Below are 21,939 nucleotides of genomic sequence, written 5' to 3'. Positions count from 1 at the left end.
TACCCACCTTACCCGGACGACACATTACCTGTTGTTATACCCACCTTACCCGGACGACACATTACCTGTTGTTATACCCACCTTACCCGGACGACACATTACCTGTTGTTATACCCACCTTACCCGGACGACACATTTACCTGTTGTTATACCCACCTTACCCGGACGACACATTACCTGTTGTTATACCCACCTTACCCGGACGACACATTACCTGTTGTTATACCCACCTTACCCGGACGACACATTACCTGTTGTTATACCCACCTTACCCGGACGACACACATTACCTGTTGTTATACCCACCTTACCCGGACGACACATTACCTGTTGTTATACCCACCTTACCCGGACGACACATTACCTGTTGTTATACCCACCTTACCCGGACGACACATTACCTGTTGTTATACCCACCTTACCCGGACGACACATTACCTGTTGTTATACCCACCTTACCCGGACGACACATTACCTGTTGTTATACCCACCTTACCCGGACGACACATTACCTGTTGTTATACCCACCTTACCCGGACGACACATTACCTGTTGTTATACCCACCTTACCCGGACGACACATTACCTGTTGTTATACCCACCTTACCCGGACGACACATTACCTGTTGTTATACCCACCTTACCCGGACGACACATTACCTGTTGTTATACCCACCTTACCCGGACGACACATTACCTGTTGTTATACCCACCTTACCCGGACGACACATTACCTGTTGTTATACCCACCTTACCCGGACGACACATTACCTGTTGTTATACCCACCTTACCCGGACGACACATTACCTGTTGTTATACCCACCTTACCCGGACGACACATTACCTGTTGTTATACCCACCTTACCCGGACGACACATTACCTGTTGTTATACCCACCTTACCCGGACGACACATTACCTGTTGTTATACCCACCTTACCCGGACGACACATTACCTGTTGTTATACCCACCTTACCCGGACGACACATTACCTGTTGTTATACCCACCTTACCCGGACGACACATTACCTGTTGTTATACCCACCTTACCCGGACGACACATTACCTGTTGTTATACCCACCTTACCCGGACGACACATTACCTGTTGTTATACCCACCTTACCCGGACGACACATTACCTGTTGTTATACCCACCTTACCCGGACGACACATTACCTGTTGTTATACCCACCTTACCCGGACGACACATTACCTGTTGTTATACCCACCTTACCCGGACGACACATTACCTGTTGTTATACCCACCTTACCCGGACGACACATTACCTGTTGTTATACCCACCTTACCCGGACGACACATTACCTGTTGTTATACCCACCTTACCCGGACGACACATTACCTGTTGTTATACCCACCTTACCCGGACGACACATTACCTGTTGTTATACCCACCTTACCCGGACGACACATTACCTGTTGTTATACCCACCTTACCCGGACGACACATTACCTGTTGTTATACCCACCTTACCCGGACGACACATTACCTGTTGTTATACCCACCTTACCCGGACGACACATTACCTGTTGTTATACCCACCTTACCCGGACGACACATTACCTGTTGTTATACCCACCTTACCCGGACGACACATTACCTGTTGTTATACCCACCTTACCCGGACGACACATTACCTGTTGTTATACCCACCTTACCCGGACGACACATTACCTGTTGTTATACCCACCTTACCCGGACGACACATTACCTGTTGTTATACCCACCTTACCCGGACGACACATTACCTGTTGTTATACCCACCTTACCCGGACGACACATTACCTGTTGTTATACCCACCTTACCCGGACGACACATTACCTGTTGTTATACCCACCTTACCCGGACGACACATTACCTGTTGTTATACCCACCTTACCCGGACGACACATTACCTGTTGTTATACCCACCTTACCCGGACGACACATTACCTGTTGTTATACCCACCTTACCCGGACGACACATTACCTGTTGTTATACCACCTACCCAATTACGGTACGACGACACATTACCTGTTGTTATACCCACCTTACCCGGACGACACATTACCTGTTGTTATACCCACCTTACCCGGACGACACATTACCTGTTGTTATACCCACCTTACCCGGACGACACATTACCTGTTGTTATACCCACCTTACCCGGACGACACATTACCTGTTGTTATACCCACCTTACCCGGACGACACATTACCTGTTGTTATACCCACCTTACCCGGACGACACATTACCTGTTGTTATACCCACCTTACCCGGACGACACATTACCTGTTGTTATACCCACCTTACCCGGACGACACATTACCTGTTGTTATACCCACCTTACCCGGACGACACATTACCTGTTGTTATACCCACCTTACCCGGACGACACATTACCTGTTGTTATACCCACCTTACCCGGACGACACATTACCTGTTGTTTATACCCACCTTACCCGGACGACACATTACCTGTTGTTATACCCACCTTACCCGGACGACACATTACCTGTTGTTATACCCACCTTACCCGGACGACACATTACCTGTTGTTATACCCACCTTACCCGGACGACACATTACCTGTTGTTATACCCACCTTACCCGGACGACACATTACCTGTTGTTATACCCACCTTACCCGGACGACACATTACCTGTTGTTATACCCACCTTACCCGGACGACACATTACCTGTTGTTATACCCACCTTACCCGGACGACACATTACCTGTTGTTATACCCACCTTACCCGGACGACACATTACCTGTTGTTATACCCACCTTACCCGGACGACACATTACCTGTTGTTATACCCACCTTACCCGGACGACACATTACCTGTTGTTATACCCACCTTACCCGGACGACACATTACCTGTTGTTATACCCACCTTACCCGGACGACACATTACCTGTTGTTATACCCACCTTACCCGGACGACACATTACCTGTTGTTATACCCACCTTACCCGGACGACACATTACCTGTTGTTATACCCACCTTACCCGGACGACACATTACCTGTTGTTATACCCACCTTACCCGGACGACACATTACCTGTTGTTATACCCACCTTACCCGGACGACACATTACCTGTTGTTATACCCACCTTACCCGGACGACACATTACCTGTTGTTATACCCCACCTTACCCGGACGACACATTACCTGTTGTTATACCCACCTTACCCGGACGACACATTACCTGTTGTTATACCCACCTTACCCGGACGACACATTACCTGTTGTTATACCCACCTTACCCGGACGACACATTACCTGTTGTTATACCCACCTTACCCGGACGACACATTACCTGTTGTTATACCCACCTTACCCGGACGACACATTACCTGTTGTTATACCCACCTTACCCGGACGACACATTACCTGTTGTTATACCCACCTTACCCGGACGACACATTACCTGTTGTTATACCCACCTTACCCGGACGACACATTACCTGTTGTTATACCCACCTTACCCGGACGACACATTACCTGTTGTTATACCCACCTTACCCGGACGACACATTACCTGTTGTTATACCCACCTTACCCGGACGACACATTACCTGTTGTTATACCCACCTTACCCGGACGACACATTACCTGTTGTTATACCCACCTTACCCGGACGACACATTACCTGTTGTTATACCCACCTTACCCGGACGACACATTACCTGTTGTTATACCCACCTTACCCGGACGACACATTACCTGTTGTTATACCCACCTTACCCGGACGACACATTACCTGTTGTTATACCCACCTTACCCGGACGACACATTACCTGTTGTTATACCCACCTTACCCGGACGACACATTACCTGTTGTTATACCCACCTTACCCGGACGACACATTACCTGTTGTTATACCCACCTTACCCGGACGACACATTTACCTGTTGTTATACCCACCTTACCCGGACGACACATTACCTGTTGTTATACCCACCTTACCCGGACGACACATTACCTGTTGTTATACCCACCTTACCCGGACGACACATTACCTGTTGTTATACCACCTTACCCGGACGACACATTACCTGTTGTTATACCCACCTTACCCGGACGACACATTACCTGTTGTTATACCCACCTTACCCGGACGACACATTACCTGTTGTTATACCCTCCTTACCCGGACGACACATTACCTGTTGTTATACCCACCTTACCCGGACGACACATTACCTGTTGTTATACCCACCTTACCCGGACGACACATTACCTGTTGTTATACCCACCTTACCCGGACGACACATTACCTGTTGTTATACCCACCTTACCCGGACGACACATTACCTGTTGTTATACCCACCTTACCAGGACGACACATTACCTGTTGTTATACCCACCTTACCAGGACGACACATTACCTGTTGTTATACCCACCTTACCCGGACGACACATTACCTGTTGTTATACCCACCTTACCCGGACGACACATTACCTGTTGTTATACCCACCTTACCCGGACGACACATTACCTGTTGTTATACCCACCTTACCCGGACGACACATTACCTGTTGTTATACCCACCTTACCCGGACGACACATTACCTGTTGTTATACCCACCTTACCCGGACGACACATTACCTGTTGTTATACCCACCTTACCCGGACGACACATTACCTGTTGTTATACCCACCTTACCCGGACGACACATTACCTGTTGTTATACCCACCTTACCAGGACGACACATTACCTGTTGTTATACCCACCTTACCAGGACGACACATTACCTGTTGTTATACCCACCTTACCCGGACGACACATTACCTGTTGTTATACCCACCTTACCCGGACGACACATTACCTGTTGTTATACCAACCTTACCCGGACGACACATTACCTGTTGTTATACAAACCTTACCCGGACGACACATTACCTGTTGTTATACCCACCTTACCCGGACGACACATTACCTGTTGTTATACCCACCTTACCCGGACGACACATTACCTGTTGTTATACCCACCTTACCCACACGGTACATTACCTGTAGTTATACCCACCTTACCCGGACGACACATTACCTGTTGTTATACCCACCTTACCCGGACGACACATTACCTGTTGTTATACCCACCTTACCCGGACGACACATTACCTGTTGTTATACCCACCTTACCCGGACGACACATTACCTGTTGTTATACCCACCTTACCTGGACGACACATTACCTGTTGTTATACTCACCTTACCAGGACGACACATTACCTGTTGTTATACCCACCTTACCCGGACGACACATTACCTGTTGTTATACCCACCTTACCCGGACGACACATTACCTGTTGTTATACCCACCTTACCCGGACGACACATTACCTGTTGTTATACCCACCTTACCCGGACGACACATTACCTGTTGTTATACCCACCTTACCCGGACGACACATTACCTGTTGTTATACCCACCTTACCCGGACGACACATTACCTGTTGTTATACCCACCTTACCCGGACGACACATTACCTGTTGTTATACCCACCTTACCCGGACGACACATTACCTGTTGTTATACCCACCTTACCCGGACGACACATTACCTGTTGTTATACCCACCTTACCCGGACGACACTACCTGTTGTTATACCCACCTTACCCGGACGACACATTACCTGTTGTTATACCCACCTTACCCGGACGACACATTACCTGTTGTTATACCCACCTTACCCGGACGACACATTACCTGTTGTTATACCCACCTTACCCGGACGACACATTACCTGTTGTTATACCCACCTTACCCGGACGACACATTACCTGTTGTTATACCCACCTTACCCGGACGACACATTACCTGTTGTTATACCCACCTTACCCGGACGACACATTACCTGTTGTTATACCCACCTTACCCGGACGACACATTACCTGTTGTTATACCCACCTTACCCGGACGACACATTACCTGTTGTTATACCCACCTTACCCGGACGACACATTACCTGTTGTTTATACCCACCTTACCTGTTGTTATACCCACCTACCGGACGACACTTACCTGTTGTTATACCCACCTTACCCGGACGACACATTACCTGTTGTTATACCCACCTTACCCGGACGACACATTACCTGTTGTTATACCCACCTTACCCGGACGACACATTACCTGTTGTTATACCCACCTTACCCGGACGACACATTACCTGTTGTTATACCCACCTTACCCGGACGACACATTACCTGTTGTTATACCCACCTTACCCGGACGACACATTACCTGTTGTTATACCCACCTTACCCGGACGACACATTACCTGTTGTTATACCCACCTTACCCGGACGACACATTACCTGTTGTTATACCCACCTTACCCGGACGACACATTACCTGTTGTTATACCCACCTTACCCGGACGACACATTACCTGTTGTTATACCCACCTTACCCGGACGACACATTACCTGTTGTTATACCCACCTTACCCGGACGACACATTACCTGTTGTTATACCCACCTTACCCGGACGACACATTACCTGTTGTTATACCCACCTTACCCGGACGACACATTACCTGTTGTTATACCCACCTTACCCGGACGACACATTACCTGTTGTTATACCCACCTTACCCGGACGACACATTACCTGTTGTTATACCCACCTTACCCGGACGACACATTACCTGTTGTTATACCCACCTTACCCGGACGACACATTACCTGTTGTTATACCCACCTTACCGGACGACACATTACCTGTTGTTATACCCACCTTACCCGGACGACACATTACCTGTTGTTATACCCACCTTACCCGGACGACACATTACCTGTTGTTATACCCACCTTACCCGGACGACACATTACCTGTTGTTATACCCACCTTACCCGGACGACACATTACCTGTTGTTATACCCACCTTACCCGGACGACACATTACCTGTTGTTATACCCACCTTACCCGGACGACACATTACCTGTTGTTATACCCACCTTACCCGGACGACACATTACCTGTTGTTATACCCACCTTACCCGGACGACACATTACCTGTTGTTATACCCACCTTACCCGGACGACACATTACCTGTTGTTATACCCACCTTACCCGGACGACACATTACCTGTTGTTATACCCACCTTACCCGGACGACACATTACCTGTTGTTATACCCACCTTACCCGGACGACACATTACCTGTTGTTATACCCACCTTACCCGGACGACACATTACCTGTTGTTATACCCACCTTACCCGGACGACACATTACCTGTTGTTATACCCACCTTACCCGGACGACACATTACCTGTTGTTATACCCACCTTACCCGGACGACACATTACCTGTTGTTATACCCACCTTACCCGGACGACACATTACCTGTTGTTATACCCACCTTACCCGGACGACACATTACCTGTTGTTATACCCACCTTACCCGGACGACACATTACCTGTTGTTATACCCACCTTACCCGGACGACACATTACCTGTTGTTATACCCACCTTACCCGGACGACACATTACCTGTTGTTATACCCACCTTACCCGGACGACACATTACCTGTTGTTATACCCACCTTACCCGGACGACACATTACCTGTTGTTATACCCACCTTACCCGGACGACACATTACCTGTTGTTATACCCACCTTACCCGGACGACACATTACCTGTTGTTATACCCACCTTACCCGGACGACACATTACCTGTTGTTATACCCACCTTACCCGGACGACACATTACCTGTTGTTATACCCACCTTACCCGGACGACACATTACCTGTTGTTATACCCACCTTACCCGGACGATACATTACCTGTTGTTATACCCACCTTACCCGGACGACACATTACCTGTTGTTATACCCACCTTACCCGGACGACACATTACCTGTTGTTATACCCACCTTACCCGGACGACACATTACCTGTTGTTATACCCACCTTACCCGGACGACACATTACCTGTTGTTATACCCACCTTACCCGGACGACACATTACCTGTTGTTATACCCACCTTACCCGGACGACACATTACCTGTTGTTATACCCACCTTACCCGGACGACACATTACCTGTTGTTATACCCACCTTACCCGGACGACACATTACCTGTTGTTATACCCACCTTACCCGGACGACACATTACCTGTTGTTATACCCACCACATTACCCGGACCCCTACCGACACATTACCTGTTGTTATACCCACCTTACCCGGACGACACATTACCTGTTGTTATACCCACCTTACCCGGACGACACATTACCTGTTGTTATACCCACCTTACCCGGACGACACATTACCTGTTGTTATACCCACCTTACCCGGACGACACATTACCTGTTGTTATACCCACCTTACCCGGACGACACATTACCTGTTGTTATACCCACCTTACCCGGACGACACATTACCTGTTGTTATACCCACCTTACCGGACGACAATTACCTGTTGTTATACCCACCTTACCGGACGACACATTACCTGTTGTTATACCCACCTTACCCGGACGACACATTACCTGTTGTTATACCCACCTTACCGGACGACACATTACCTGTTGTTATACCCACCTTACCCGGACGACACATTACCTGTTGTTATACCCACCTTACCAGACGACACATTACCTGTTGTTATACCCACCTTACCCGGACGACACATTACCTGTTGTTATACCCACCTTACCCGGACGACACATTACCTGTTGTTATACCCACCTTACCGACGACACATTACCTGTTGTTATACCCACCTTACCGGACGACACATTACCTGTTGTTATACCCACCTTACCAGGACGACACATTACCTGTTGTTATACCCACCTTACCAGGACGACACATTACCTGTTGTTATACCCACCTTACCCGGACGACACATTACCTGTTGTTATACCCACCTTACCCGGACGACACATTACCTGTTGTTATACCCACCTTACCCGGACGACACATTACCTGTTGTTATACCCACCTTACCCGGACGACACATTACCTGTTGTTATACCCACCTTACCCGGACGACACATTACCTGTTGTTATACCCACCTTACCTGGACGACACATTTATGTTGTTATACCCACCTTACCCGGACGACACATTACCTGTTGTTATACCCACCTTACCCGGACGACACATTACCTGTTGTTATACCCACCTTACCCGGACGACACATTACCTGTTGTTATACCCACCTTACCCGGACGACACATTACCTGTTGTTATACCCACCTTACCCGGACGACACATTACCTGTTGTTATACCCACCTTACCTGGACGACACATTACCTGTTGTTATACTCACCTTACCAGGACGACACATTACCTGTTGTTATACCCACCTTACCCGGACGACACATTACCTGTTGTTATACCCACCTTACCCGGACGACACATTACCTGTTTGTTATACCACCTTACCGGACGACACATTACCTGTTGTTATACCCACCTTACCGGACGACACATTACCTGTTGTTATACCCACCTTACCCGGACGACACATTACCTGTTGTTATACCCACCTTACCCGGACGACACATTACCTGTTGTTATACCCACCTTACCCGGACGACACATTACCTGTTGTTATACTCACCTTACCCGGACGACACATTACCTGTTGTTATACCCACCTTACCCGGACGACACATTACCTTGTTTATACCCACCTTACCCGGACGACACATTACCTGTTGTTATACCCACCTTACCCGGACGACACATTACCTTGTTGTTATACCCACCTTACCCGGACGACACATTACCTGTTGTTATACCCACCTTACCCGGACGACACATTACCTGTTGTTATACCCACCTTACCCGGACGACACATTACCTGTTGTTATACCCACCTTACCCGGACGACACATTACCTGTTGTTATACCCACCTTACCCGGACGACACATTACCTGTTGTTATACCCACCTTACCCGGACGACACATTACCTGTTGTTATACCCACCTTACCCGGACGACACATTACCTGTTGTTATACCCACCTTACCCGGACGACACATTACCTGTTGTTATACCCACCTTACCCGGACGACACATTACCTGTTGTTATACCCACCTTACCCGGACGACACATTACCTGTTGTTATACCCACCTTACCCGGACGACACATTACCTGTTGTTATACCCACCTTACCCGGACGACACATTACCTGTTGTTATACCCACCTTACCCGGACGACACATTACCTGTTGTTATACCCACCTTACCCGGACGACACATTACCTGTTGTTATACCCACCTTACCCGGACGACACATTACCTGTTGTTATACCCACCTTACCCGGACGACACATTACCTGTTGTTATACCCACCTTACCAGGACGACACATTACCTGTTGTTATACCCACCTTACCCGGACGACACATTACCTGTTGTTATACCCACCTTACCCGGACGACACATTACCTGTTGTTATACCCACCTTACCTGGACGACACATTACCTGTTGTTATACCCACCTTACCAGGACGACACATTACCTGTAGTTATACCCACCTACCCGGACGATACATTACCTGTTGTTATACCCACCTTACCTGGACGACACATTACCTGTTGTTATACTCACCTTACCAGGACGGCACATTACCTGTTGTTATACCCACCTACCCGGACGATACATTACCTGTAGTTATACCCACCTTACCCGGACGACACATTACCTGTTGTTATACCCACCTTACCCGGACGACACATTACCTGTTGTTATACCCACCTTACCCGGACGACACATTACCTGTTGTTATACCCACCTTACCCGGACGACACATTACCTGTTGTTATACCCACCTTACCCGGACGACACATTACCTGTTGTTATACCCACCTTACCCGGACGACACATTACCTGTTGTTATACCCACCTTACCCGGACGACACATTACCTGTTGTTATACCCACCTTACCCGGACGACACATTACCTGTTGTTATACCCACCTTACCCGGACGACATATTACCTGTTGTTATACCCACCTTACCGGACGACACATTACCTGTTGTTATACCCACCTTACCCGGACGACACATTACCTGTTGTTATACCCACCTTACCCGGACGACACATTACCTGTTGTTATACCCACCTTACCCGGACGACACATTACCTGTTGTTATACCCACCTTACCCGGACGACACATTACCTGTTGTTATATACCCACCTTACCCGGACGACACATTACCTGTTGTTATACCCACCTTACCCGGACGACACATTACCTGTTGTTATACCCACCTTACCCGGACGACACATTACCTGTTGTTATACCCACCTTACCCGGACGACACATTACCTGTTGTTATACCCACCTTACCCGGACGACACATTACCTGTTGTTATACCCACCTTACCCGGACGACACATTACCTGTTGTTATACCCACCTTACCCGGACGACACATTACCTGTTTTATACCCACCTTACCCGGACGATACATTACCTGTTGTTATACCCACCTTACCCGGACGACACATTACCTGTTGTTATAACTCACCTTACCAGGACGACACATTACCTGTTATTATACCCACCTTACCCGGACGACACATTACCTTTGTTATACCCACCTTACCAGGACGACACATTACCTGTTGTTATACCCACCTTACCCGGACGACACATTACCTGTTGTTATACCCAACCTTACCCGGACGACACATTACCTGTTGTTATACCCACCTTACCCGGACGACACATTACCTGTTGTTATACCCACCTTACCCGGACGACACATTACCTGTTGTTATACCCACCTTACCCGACAATTACCTGTTGTTACCTTACCCGGACGACACATTACCTGTTGTTATACCCACCTTACCCGGACGACACATTACCTGTTGTTATACCCACCTTACCCGGACGACACATTACCTGTTGTTATACCCACCTTACCCGGACGACACATTACCTGTTGTTATACCCACCTTACCCGGACGACACATTACCTGTTGTTATACCCACCCTTACCCTTACCGACGACACATTACCTGTTGTTATACCCATCTTACCCAGACGACACATTACCTGTTGTTTATACCCACCTTACCCGGACGACACATTACCTGTTGTTATACCCACCTTACCCGGACGACACATTACCTGTTGTTATACCCACCTTACCCGGACGACACATTACCTGTTGTTATACCCATCTTACCCGGACGACACATTACCCGTTGTTATACCCACCTTACCCAGACGACACATTACCTGTTGTTATACCCACCTTACCGGGATGACACATTACCTGTTGTTATACCCACCTTACCCGGACGACACATTACCTGTTGTTATACCCACCTTACCCGGACGACACATTTCCTGTTGTTATACCCACCTTACCCATCCATTTAACTCCTTTCCACACACAGAAGTAGACGATCACCCACACCACCAGTAATGACAGGGCTATTTGCCATATTATCCCGCCACCCTCCGTAACGTCTGTAGTTAGTTGTAAAAAACCTCTCCTGTTGATGATATATGTATACATGCTGTAGTATGGACATTTCATTCTGGTGTCTAACCCGATACTATAAACCTACTCATTTAGCGCAATAAAATTCACTTTAATACTCCATTTTGGCGCGTTAGCATTTTCTTTACTGATGACAATCAGGAAAAGAAATTAACGCATTAATACTTAACTCAAAATATATTGTGCGAAAAGCAATAAACTCGTTTAACCGCTAAAAATATATTTACACTGAAGTAATTGAAAAACTATTTTCCATCTGATCGCAATACAAAATCGAAAAAAAAACCATCGACGGAATAATTGCATTTTGCTGCTAAAAGGCTAAAAGTAATTCCCCTAATAAGTCAGACAATAAAATAACTTATAAAGTTGATTATTATTATCCCATTGCATTAAAAGGTAAGAGCTTCCTTTTATACAGAATTATTTAAATCTTACTCCCAAAACTCCACAGCAGGATCGACCGGTTCGTAGCTCACAACACTATTGTTGACTAGAGTTATGTTACCAGGCAGAGTAGTGCTGACATCCAGATTATATGGCAGGCACCTGGAATGGAAATTGCATGTTAATCAGCTATATAATTCCGTATATTAACGAATTTATTACAAAGAATTGGTACAATATCGATCAAGATTATTATTTTTTGAAAATAAAAATAAAATCTAAAAACAAATATAATAAAAGCATAAGTTTTGTGATTATCGATCTAATCAAATTCTGTTTCCAAGGTGAGCATCCATATAAAAGGAATTTCAAAGTAGCCATCTAGAAGTATATTACTATAATTATGTTTTAATGTAAGAGTAAAGAGTTATCCGTTTTCATTACCAGATACAGACGAACCGATTAACTTTGTGTGTGTTAGTAGTGACAGACGAACTGAGTACCTTTGTGTGTGTTAGTAGTGACAGACGAACTGAGTACCTTTGTGTGTGTTGATAGAGACAGACGAACTGAGTACCTTTGTGTGTGTTGATAGAGACAGACGAACTGAGTACCTTTGTGTGTGTTGATAGAGACAGACGAACTGAGTACCTTTGTGTGTGTTGATAGAGACAGACGAACTGAGTACCTTTGTGTGTGTTGATAGAGACAGACGAACTGAGTACCTTTGTGTGTGTTGATAGAGACAGACGAACTGAGTACCTTTGTGTGTGATGATAGAGACAGACGAACTGATTACCTTTGTGTGTGTTGATAGAGACAGACGAACTGAGTACCTTTGTGTGTGATGATAGAGACAGACGAACTGAGTACCTTTGTGTGTGTTGATAGAGACAGACGAACTGAGTACCTTTGTGTGTGTTGATAGAGACAGACGAACTGAGTACCTTTGTGTGTGTTGATAGAGACAGACGAGTTGAGTACCTTTGTGTGTGTTGATAGAGACAGCCGAACTGATTACCTTTTTGTGTTCCAGTCGTTGTTACAGTTGGACCAAGGAAGGACGGCTTTTAGACTAAGCACAAAGTAGTACCCGGCCCAGGCTAGTACCATGACATAGTAGATATTGGTCAATGACGTCGTAATGACATTAGCTATACCTATACCTGAAAAATGATAATACCATTGCCTATCTCATCGACTAATTCAAAGAGAGTTTTATTACATCGGTAGTATTCAAATACCTAGTCACTGCTGTCCTTTCGGCGTGAATGTCAATATTCAAAATTATCTTAATTGCTCTTTTAACAGTAATGTCTAAAATCGCTATATTTATAAGCTCGAAACAATTATTGTTATTATGGTTTTGTTTGTACATTTGTCTGAGTAATTCCTTCCGAATTAAGCAACAGAAAAAGTTTATATTTGAAAACGAAAATATTTTAAAATCATATAATTCACAAGAAGGATTTATCCTAAATGTTCAAATTCTTTAAAGCAATTGTTATTTTGTCTCATCCATTATAAATCTTAATCAGAGATTCATATTTAACCTTGGAACATGGGACAAATATTCCACGCCTTCATGCCTGACAAGCTGGTGTATTGGCCCAGGCCGAGCTCCAACACGAAGACAGGCACACCGCCAATTACGATAAAGAAAAGGAACGGAATGAGGAATGCACCTATAACAATAGAGAGGTCAATATCAGAACAAGCTAGTCAGTATTTACATTGTCAAACACAACTACAAAGTCCTGTCAAGGTACATGGATATCATATTAAGTATCATGTTCATGTTTAGTCATAGGAATTAATATTTAAAAATAGAATTTTGTCTGGGCTATTTTGCTAAAATATATAGGCAATTTAACAAAAAATGCTTTGGATGCTTGCTGAAGTACATGTTTGGACATGGTTTAAGCCAGTTCACGTACTGTTGATGTGTGTAAGTATTTGAAAACTTGAAGTAAAAATAGGACCAGTTTAGATATGCATGTTAACAACTAATTCACGAAATTTGGTTGATTAAATTAACGTCCTATTAAAAGCCAGTGTCATGTTAGGACGGCCTCCCATGTATGCGGAGTGTAGCGTGTATTAAGTGTGTGGTGTGTGTTTTGGGAGACTGCGGTATGTTATGTATTCTTGTAAAGTTAAACTCTTTTTACAGTGCTATATCACTAAAACATGCCGCCGAAGACACCAAGCAACAAATCACAATACACGGACAACTGGAGATCCAGTCGTCCCACTCCACTTGTGCTGAGGTCTAAGCAGGAGCAGAAACGACCACTTTCATAGACAATGGTGTGTCTCGGCCAGGGACAGAGCCCACGGCCTTCCTCACGGAGGGGAGCGTTCAATAGATGGTCAAAAGTGGGTGGTGTCAAGTAACACGTTAGTAAGAAGAAACTAAGATTTAAAATTTAGTCGCCATTTACGATCATGCAATAGAGGCAGCAGGTACGATTCTTACGCCCTACCCGTAGGACAAATTCACGAATATAACATAGTTTTGAAATAAACAATCGATGCTTATATCAATGTCTTGATCCGAAAGTTTCGCATAAATGTGTTCTGATTTATCATTGTTGAGCACTGATATAGTAAGGCATAAAACATCAGCAAAAGTTATATTTACCTCCGCCATTTTTGTAACAAAGATAAGGAAATCTCCACAGGTTCCCCAATCCGACCGCCATGCCTACACATGCTAGTATAAAGTCCAGTTTATTTGTCCATACATCTCTCCGGTCGCTGCGTTTCTCTTCATCCTTCTCGACTATCTTCTCCACAACGCCAAGACTGTCGCTTTCTATTGAGCAATTTACAAAATAACAAAAAGTATTAAACGTCTTGATGCCACTTACTGGAAAGTAGCATAAAATAGATATGATTTGCGGGAGAGAGTTAATATAGACCTTGCCTATTGCCGAATTTGCTTTTTATCAACATCTTAAGATAATTCTGAAATTGTATATAACTCATGATCCGATTTTCAGCAAAGTTTTTCACTTTTCTCTTTTCGAATGTCAAGTATGAACCAGTTTCAGTTTACTTATAAACACAGTGTAATCAGTCCCTTTGATTTCTAAGTGACCACTTATTATGAAGCTGTAAACAATAAAATCTAATATTTGAACAAGTTATATTCAACATGTGTAGGCCAGATTTTTATTTGAAGACTCCATCTAAATAACATAATAAACTGGAGAAGAAACAAATAATTAGTTTTAGGTAGCAATAGACTGATATCTTAACAGCTTGAATTATTGAATGAACTTTAGCAGTAAAAATTGATTACCTTTCCTATTTCAACTGGTTTTTGCAACATAATTGCCATTTTTTGTGTATGTCGTGTTGCTTACCTACATGTATGTCTCTGTCAAACGTGTCCATCCATAACTATTTATCTACTACGCGGGGTCACATTGTTTACAAACAAAACTTGCCCGATGAAATTAAATACAAAATGTTTAATCAAATATTTTGAACTTAAAATAGTTATTCTTAAAACAAATAAATACATTAATCATAACTTCAAAGAGGAAATGCTGTTTAATTCAAGCGTTTGCATGAAAAAAACCCAGAGCAAAATGTTGTTTCGCTTACCATCAAACTATCATCTTAAAATCAAAATAGTATAATGTTTTTCCAATTTCAGGCGAACATACTTCGATGAAATCTATCTTTTCTACTTTAGATTAACAATGCCTTGCTGGGAATTTTAGTCCTCATAAAATCGTAATAAATAGATTAAAATGGTGATACATAAATGAATTATACATGACTGATATTAACATAAATTGTATAGGTCTTACCTATGTCGTCTTTTAACTCCATCATTAGCGATAAAGCAGCTCGCTCTAATCAAACAAAATGCGTGGTGCTCCCTAATGACACAGCGTGGGTTAATGTCATAGGAAATTACTAATGAATATAAATATGCAAGACCGCACACTTACTTTTCTAGCGAATAAGAAAACACGATCGTTATATATATATATACATATATATAATTGCATAAATAAATACCAATCAATAATGATACAGTACAACAAACATGTAAGAGAGGTTGGATTCAGAAACAAGTACAAAGTACTTATATCAATCCGTCTCCATATATATAACACATTAGCAACTGGACAGTACTGATTATATTTACTATATAAATCATTCGTGCTAAGGTGCTGGGGTAGGAAATAAGAAGAAGTGCAGGGATTCAGTAAAGTAAAGTGTTTTTTTGTCTTCAACCATACAAAGCTAGAGATTTGTTGAGAGGACGAAGTCGGTCATAGTTTGATCATCTTAGTAAAACCTAGTACGGGTCGGAGTAAAATAACCAGCATGTGTGCAATGTATTTATATCTACTTAAAACAGTTCGAGCGATTAATGAAATTATGAACCGAAATGTATATAATAATGTAAAGCACTGATTATCTTTAATTACCGGATAATAATTTCCTTCATTATATTGTAAGCGGTGTCAAATAAAGTTCTTAAGATGTATTGAAGGAATTATTTTTTCCAAAAAACACCAATGTGACCTTTAATACTGATTGACATACAGGTAAATCTCAGGTGACTTAACAGGTGAAAATAAAGACAGCTTATATGAAACAGTATATAATTGACTTCCTATGGTTTCCAAAAGCAAAGTATATCTATTGTTAATGAATATTTATTACATAACTATGCATGTTTCACAATGGAAAACTATGTGATAAATTCCATAGCAGTTGGTTATCATTCATGTTTATACACTCCAGTGTGTAAACACCTTCGGCGCCTCTGATTGGTCAATTCCAAGATCTCTTGATTCCGATTGGCTCTCAACTTCGGGCTACTTTTCATAGCTCATTTTCTTTTAAATAGCATAGGATTTACTGTTTAACAGGTAGTTGCTTATTCAAAGTATCAAACAATAGAATATTGGTTCTCTATTTAGGCACTATATTTTATGGCGGAAAGATGTCACTACACAATATATGGCGGTAAGTTTCCCTCAGAATTTAGACGAGAAAATGGTCACCACGGTATAAAGTTATGGGATAAATAAGTTCCCCAACGTGTGACTGTTGTTTGGGAACCTATATGTTTTCGTTCAGAGAACACCAAATTTTACCACAATGACACTAATTCTGCCCTCTGGTCATGAAATGTTTTACCTGTAACTAACATCCTGGCTTGGGTCTACAGGTTCTAGTCAAACAATTCAATTCAATCCCTTTCTTACCCATATATCTAGTGTAGTAAAAAAATAACAAAATGACTATACATTGTAAAACCTATATCCTATGAGATAGAATTTTACATTTTGTAGTAATACGTAGTTACATATACATGTACCCCTCACCAGATTTTGTGAATAATTTGAATAGGTGTCCTGTTTTAAAGAAAAAAAATCAATTAGATGTATGAAATTGTTAGAATATGATTTGAAATACTTAATTTAGTTAATGACATACAATTAAAATTACAGAACTATTGATCATTAAACTAAAAATAATTTTTGTTTCAGGATAAACTTACACAATTATTCTAAACTATGTTCTGTTGTATATGAGTGCAAATTGCTACCGTAAATACCATCAATGAATGTTTATTCCTTCAAAACGTCTATATTTTTTTCAGGAGCCAAAACCAATGTTGCCGAAACCGTGTTTCTGACAGCAAAACCATCACTACATAGGTTAGGTAAATCCACTGAGAACCATGTTCGATTTTGTGCTAGCAAACTCAGTAGTCACTCTCAGACCATGCAGTGAATGACATGTGGCTGCAATAAGAGTTAATAGTTTAAAACAGAATCAGCATAAGTTACTATGGTTGGAGAAAAAAAAAGATTGCAGCGTCGTTGTTATTGGTAAATAATTGCACAAGGTCCTAGAGTTGACATTTGTAACAAAAGCTGATGATGTTGTGTCCCAAACACATGAACGGTTTGAAAAACTGTGTATCTAAAGGGCAAGCATATTAAAATGAATTGCTTTGTCAGAAGAACTGGGTGATAAAGTTCAAGCAGTATGCTCTCATTGACACTGGGCTTTGCAAAATAGTTTGAGATGAAACGGTTTGGGCGGAACGTCTGTGGATAAATACCTGTTTGCTGTGTGAGAGCTCACAAAACCGAAATTATAATGTTTTGTATTAAGGCTCTATATCACCATTTCTTAAGGTTTATGTGTAATTTCATTCTCACAAATTTTCTACATGAAGTTATTTTCAAGGATGAGAAACATTATGTGTGTAACAGACTATGTTTCTGCAAGACTTGCAAATATTGAATAATCGATTTTTAGTCTGTGAAATTTCAGTCCCAAAAAGACAGGTCTATTCATAGAAAAGCATCTTGTTCATTATAGTAAATTTAGCCTGACAATTAGATTCTTTCTTGATAAATTCTATGTATGAGACATTATGCAACCAATAATCAGACCTAGTTTTGCAATAAACGAGGATAAGGTTAACGTTTGCAAATTACCCATCATGCAGTACGGTGGCCGAGTGGTTAAGGCGTTGGACTTAAGTTCCAATGGAGGTCTCTCCGCGTGGGTTCGAACCCCACCCGTACTACTATTTTTTCTCATGAATCTTACTGTACAAGGACATCTAAGAACTTTAAGACACATATGATATTTACACGATGTCTTGTCTTGTAGACAAACACGTTGTGTTCGCGTTATTTTGGACTGAAGAAGGCCCTATAGTGGCTGAATATATACTCCATAGAAATGATTTTTTATTTTACTTTGAATTTATATTGGCCTTTAATTTCGGATTATCAATTAACTAGTTTTATACCGCTTTTAACCTCATTTTGTAGACAACTTATACCAATATAGCCTACATGCATACAATTTATACATAATGTATCTACATTATAACAAAGTTTTCATGATGCAGATATATTACAAGCCGAAGGATCCTGACCAATGCTACCCAGCATTACCTAAATGATCATGGCAACTTTCATCCTCGGCCAGGTGTCAACAGGAGCAGAAATACGAACCTTCTGTTGCATCCATTTGCCGAAAAATGACTCCAAAGAATGATTACGCATTTAGCCGTTTTCAAACATCCTTAAAAGTCTTTACTTTCTGGGAATACTTTTTGTGTGGAAAGCTTCAACAACACCATGGACATATTTCAAGACAAGTGAATATCATTTGATGACAGTCAGCACCTCGCAAGGTCAGAGCTGGCTGTTTGTCATTAGAACGAGAATGTTGACAGAACCTAAACTTAAGTTTGGAAGCCTTTTAGGACACAAGCTCCCACATTCAGTCACTGATACTTACCTGGTTAATCAAACTATGCCAAACTATACGTGATGCGATTGTAGATATACGTTTTATATTGGCATGTATATATTGGTCGCTTCATAAATTTCGTTTACTTATTCGTTATTCAGAAATAATTGAAATGTTGAAATTGTGAATTTTTTTTGTCTAAAACGTGTAAATGTTTGCATGCTGTATATGTATGTATACAAATACATTTATTTGTTTATATGACAGTAAAGCAGATATTAATTTTGAATTCACCTTCTTTATCCAATTTAGGTTTCAACATATACCTGCATATGTAAATAATTTGAATATTTCAAAATAATTCAATAATATATATATATATTAAATTGACAATATAGAGACATATTTTAATTGCAAATTATGCACATATATTACATAAAATATATGTATAATTTACATATCTAACATATAACCCTTATCTGCAATGTTTATCAATATATTCTATGTTGAAAAATTAACTACTAATATAAAATGATTTTGATACCAGTACATTTGTATGTGCCTGACGAGTTGTAATTGTTGTTTACCCTCTACAGTGTATATTCTGACCAATAGTAACCTTTACCACACAACAGCTCAGTTTAATAACAATTCTATCGATATCTAATCAATTTTATAATAAAAACAACCGTTTAAAAAAGATCGTGGCTTAAATATCAATTGCGTCCAAACTTTATTTGTTACTTAAATCAAATTAAAGCATCATTTTCAATATATTAGGGTTGATGAAGTGATAGACATACATGGCTGCCTACATGTACCTGAAGGTACGAGTCGTTGGCCACGATTTCAAATAACTGCAATATTACAGCTCAAAAGGCTTCTAGATATAAAATGGTGTTGCCTTTATAGCTACAATTACTGCTTATAACTGTTATTGTTTTAAAAGAGTTTTAAGGAAAAATGCTATTCACACGTTTGTATGCATGACATTGATTCAGTTTTGCATCTCTTACTTACTAGGTAACATATAAAAGATTTAAGTTACAGTCAGATATTATTTACGTTACAACTAAATATGACGGTTTTTGTTGAAAGGAAAATGTATAGCAATTTTACAGATTGTGGAATTGACATCCTGTGAACGATAAGTTAGATATCATTTATTATTGGTGTTTTTTCTGAATGTGCAATTTACATATATTTACATACAAGACATATATTATTTACATATTATATCATATAACTGTTATTTGTATTGCTTATCAGGAATAATATTCAAAAATTCTGCGTTGAATTTAAACTACTTAAAATTATTTTCTGCCACAATGTTATTCAACTCTCAAGGTATCAGATAAAAGATGCAGCTGTTGATTAACAATTTGTTTATACCACAGATGGTATTAATTCTTTACGCATTCTGATTGGCTTATATGGCGAACATTGATCGCACTTCTTATTTTTCAGTGCCACGTCAACATTTGTCAACGTCTTGAATAATCGAGTGACGTCATGCTATGTTGTGATCGTTGCTTCATGTCATAACTGCTTCTGGAAAGCGTAACGTTTGTGACGTGGTTATTGTCAAAAACATGACGTTTTTATGTGTAGTATAATAATCTGTGTTATTCATTGTGACGGAAAAAGATCTTACTGTTGAGTTTGGTAGATTAAACGGGTCTGTAACGGACTTGAACTTGATAACAATGGCGTGATGATTGTTTGGCGGGAAGTAAAAGTACGGCGCGTCTCTGCTGTGCGAATGCT

General features: G+C 42.0%; 1 protein-coding gene and 1 non-coding gene across 2 annotated transcripts in view; one reads left to right on the top strand and one right to left on the bottom strand.

Annotated features, from left to right (window-relative positions):
- The window catches only part of LOC138316467 (sodium- and chloride-dependent taurine transporter-like), a 30,111-nt gene extending 13,350 nt beyond the window's left edge, over positions 1 to 16,761 (bottom strand). Inside the window, exons 1-5 of the mRNA XM_069258161.1 lie at positions 16,740 to 16,761; positions 15,560 to 15,733; positions 14,469 to 14,600; positions 13,937 to 14,081; positions 12,388 to 12,520 (exon numbers count right to left, since the gene is read on the bottom strand). Of these exons, the coding sequence (XP_069114262.1) occupies positions 12,388 to 12,520; positions 13,937 to 14,081; positions 14,469 to 14,600; positions 15,560 to 15,733; positions 16,740 to 16,761 (606 nt within the window). The remainder of the gene's footprint in view (positions 1 to 12,387; positions 12,521 to 13,936; positions 14,082 to 14,468; positions 14,601 to 15,559; positions 15,734 to 16,739) is intronic.
- Positions 16,762 to 19,412: 2,651 nt separating this feature from the next.
- Positions 19,413 to 19,495, top strand: Trnal-uaa (transfer RNA leucine (anticodon UAA)). Its single transcript has one exon. It is a non-coding gene; the product is annotated as a tRNA-Leu (tRNA).
- The last annotated feature ends 2,444 nt before the right edge of the window (positions 19,496 to 21,939 follow it).

The sequence above is a fragment of the Argopecten irradians genome, chromosome 2, assembly GCF_041381155.1.
Source record: "Argopecten irradians isolate NY chromosome 2, Ai_NY, whole genome shotgun sequence".
Lineage (NCBI taxonomy): Eukaryota > Metazoa > Mollusca > Bivalvia > Pectinida > Pectinidae > Argopecten > Argopecten irradians.
Note: the sequence above shows the minus strand (reverse complement) of the source record. Positions and strands in the feature narration are given on the sequence as shown.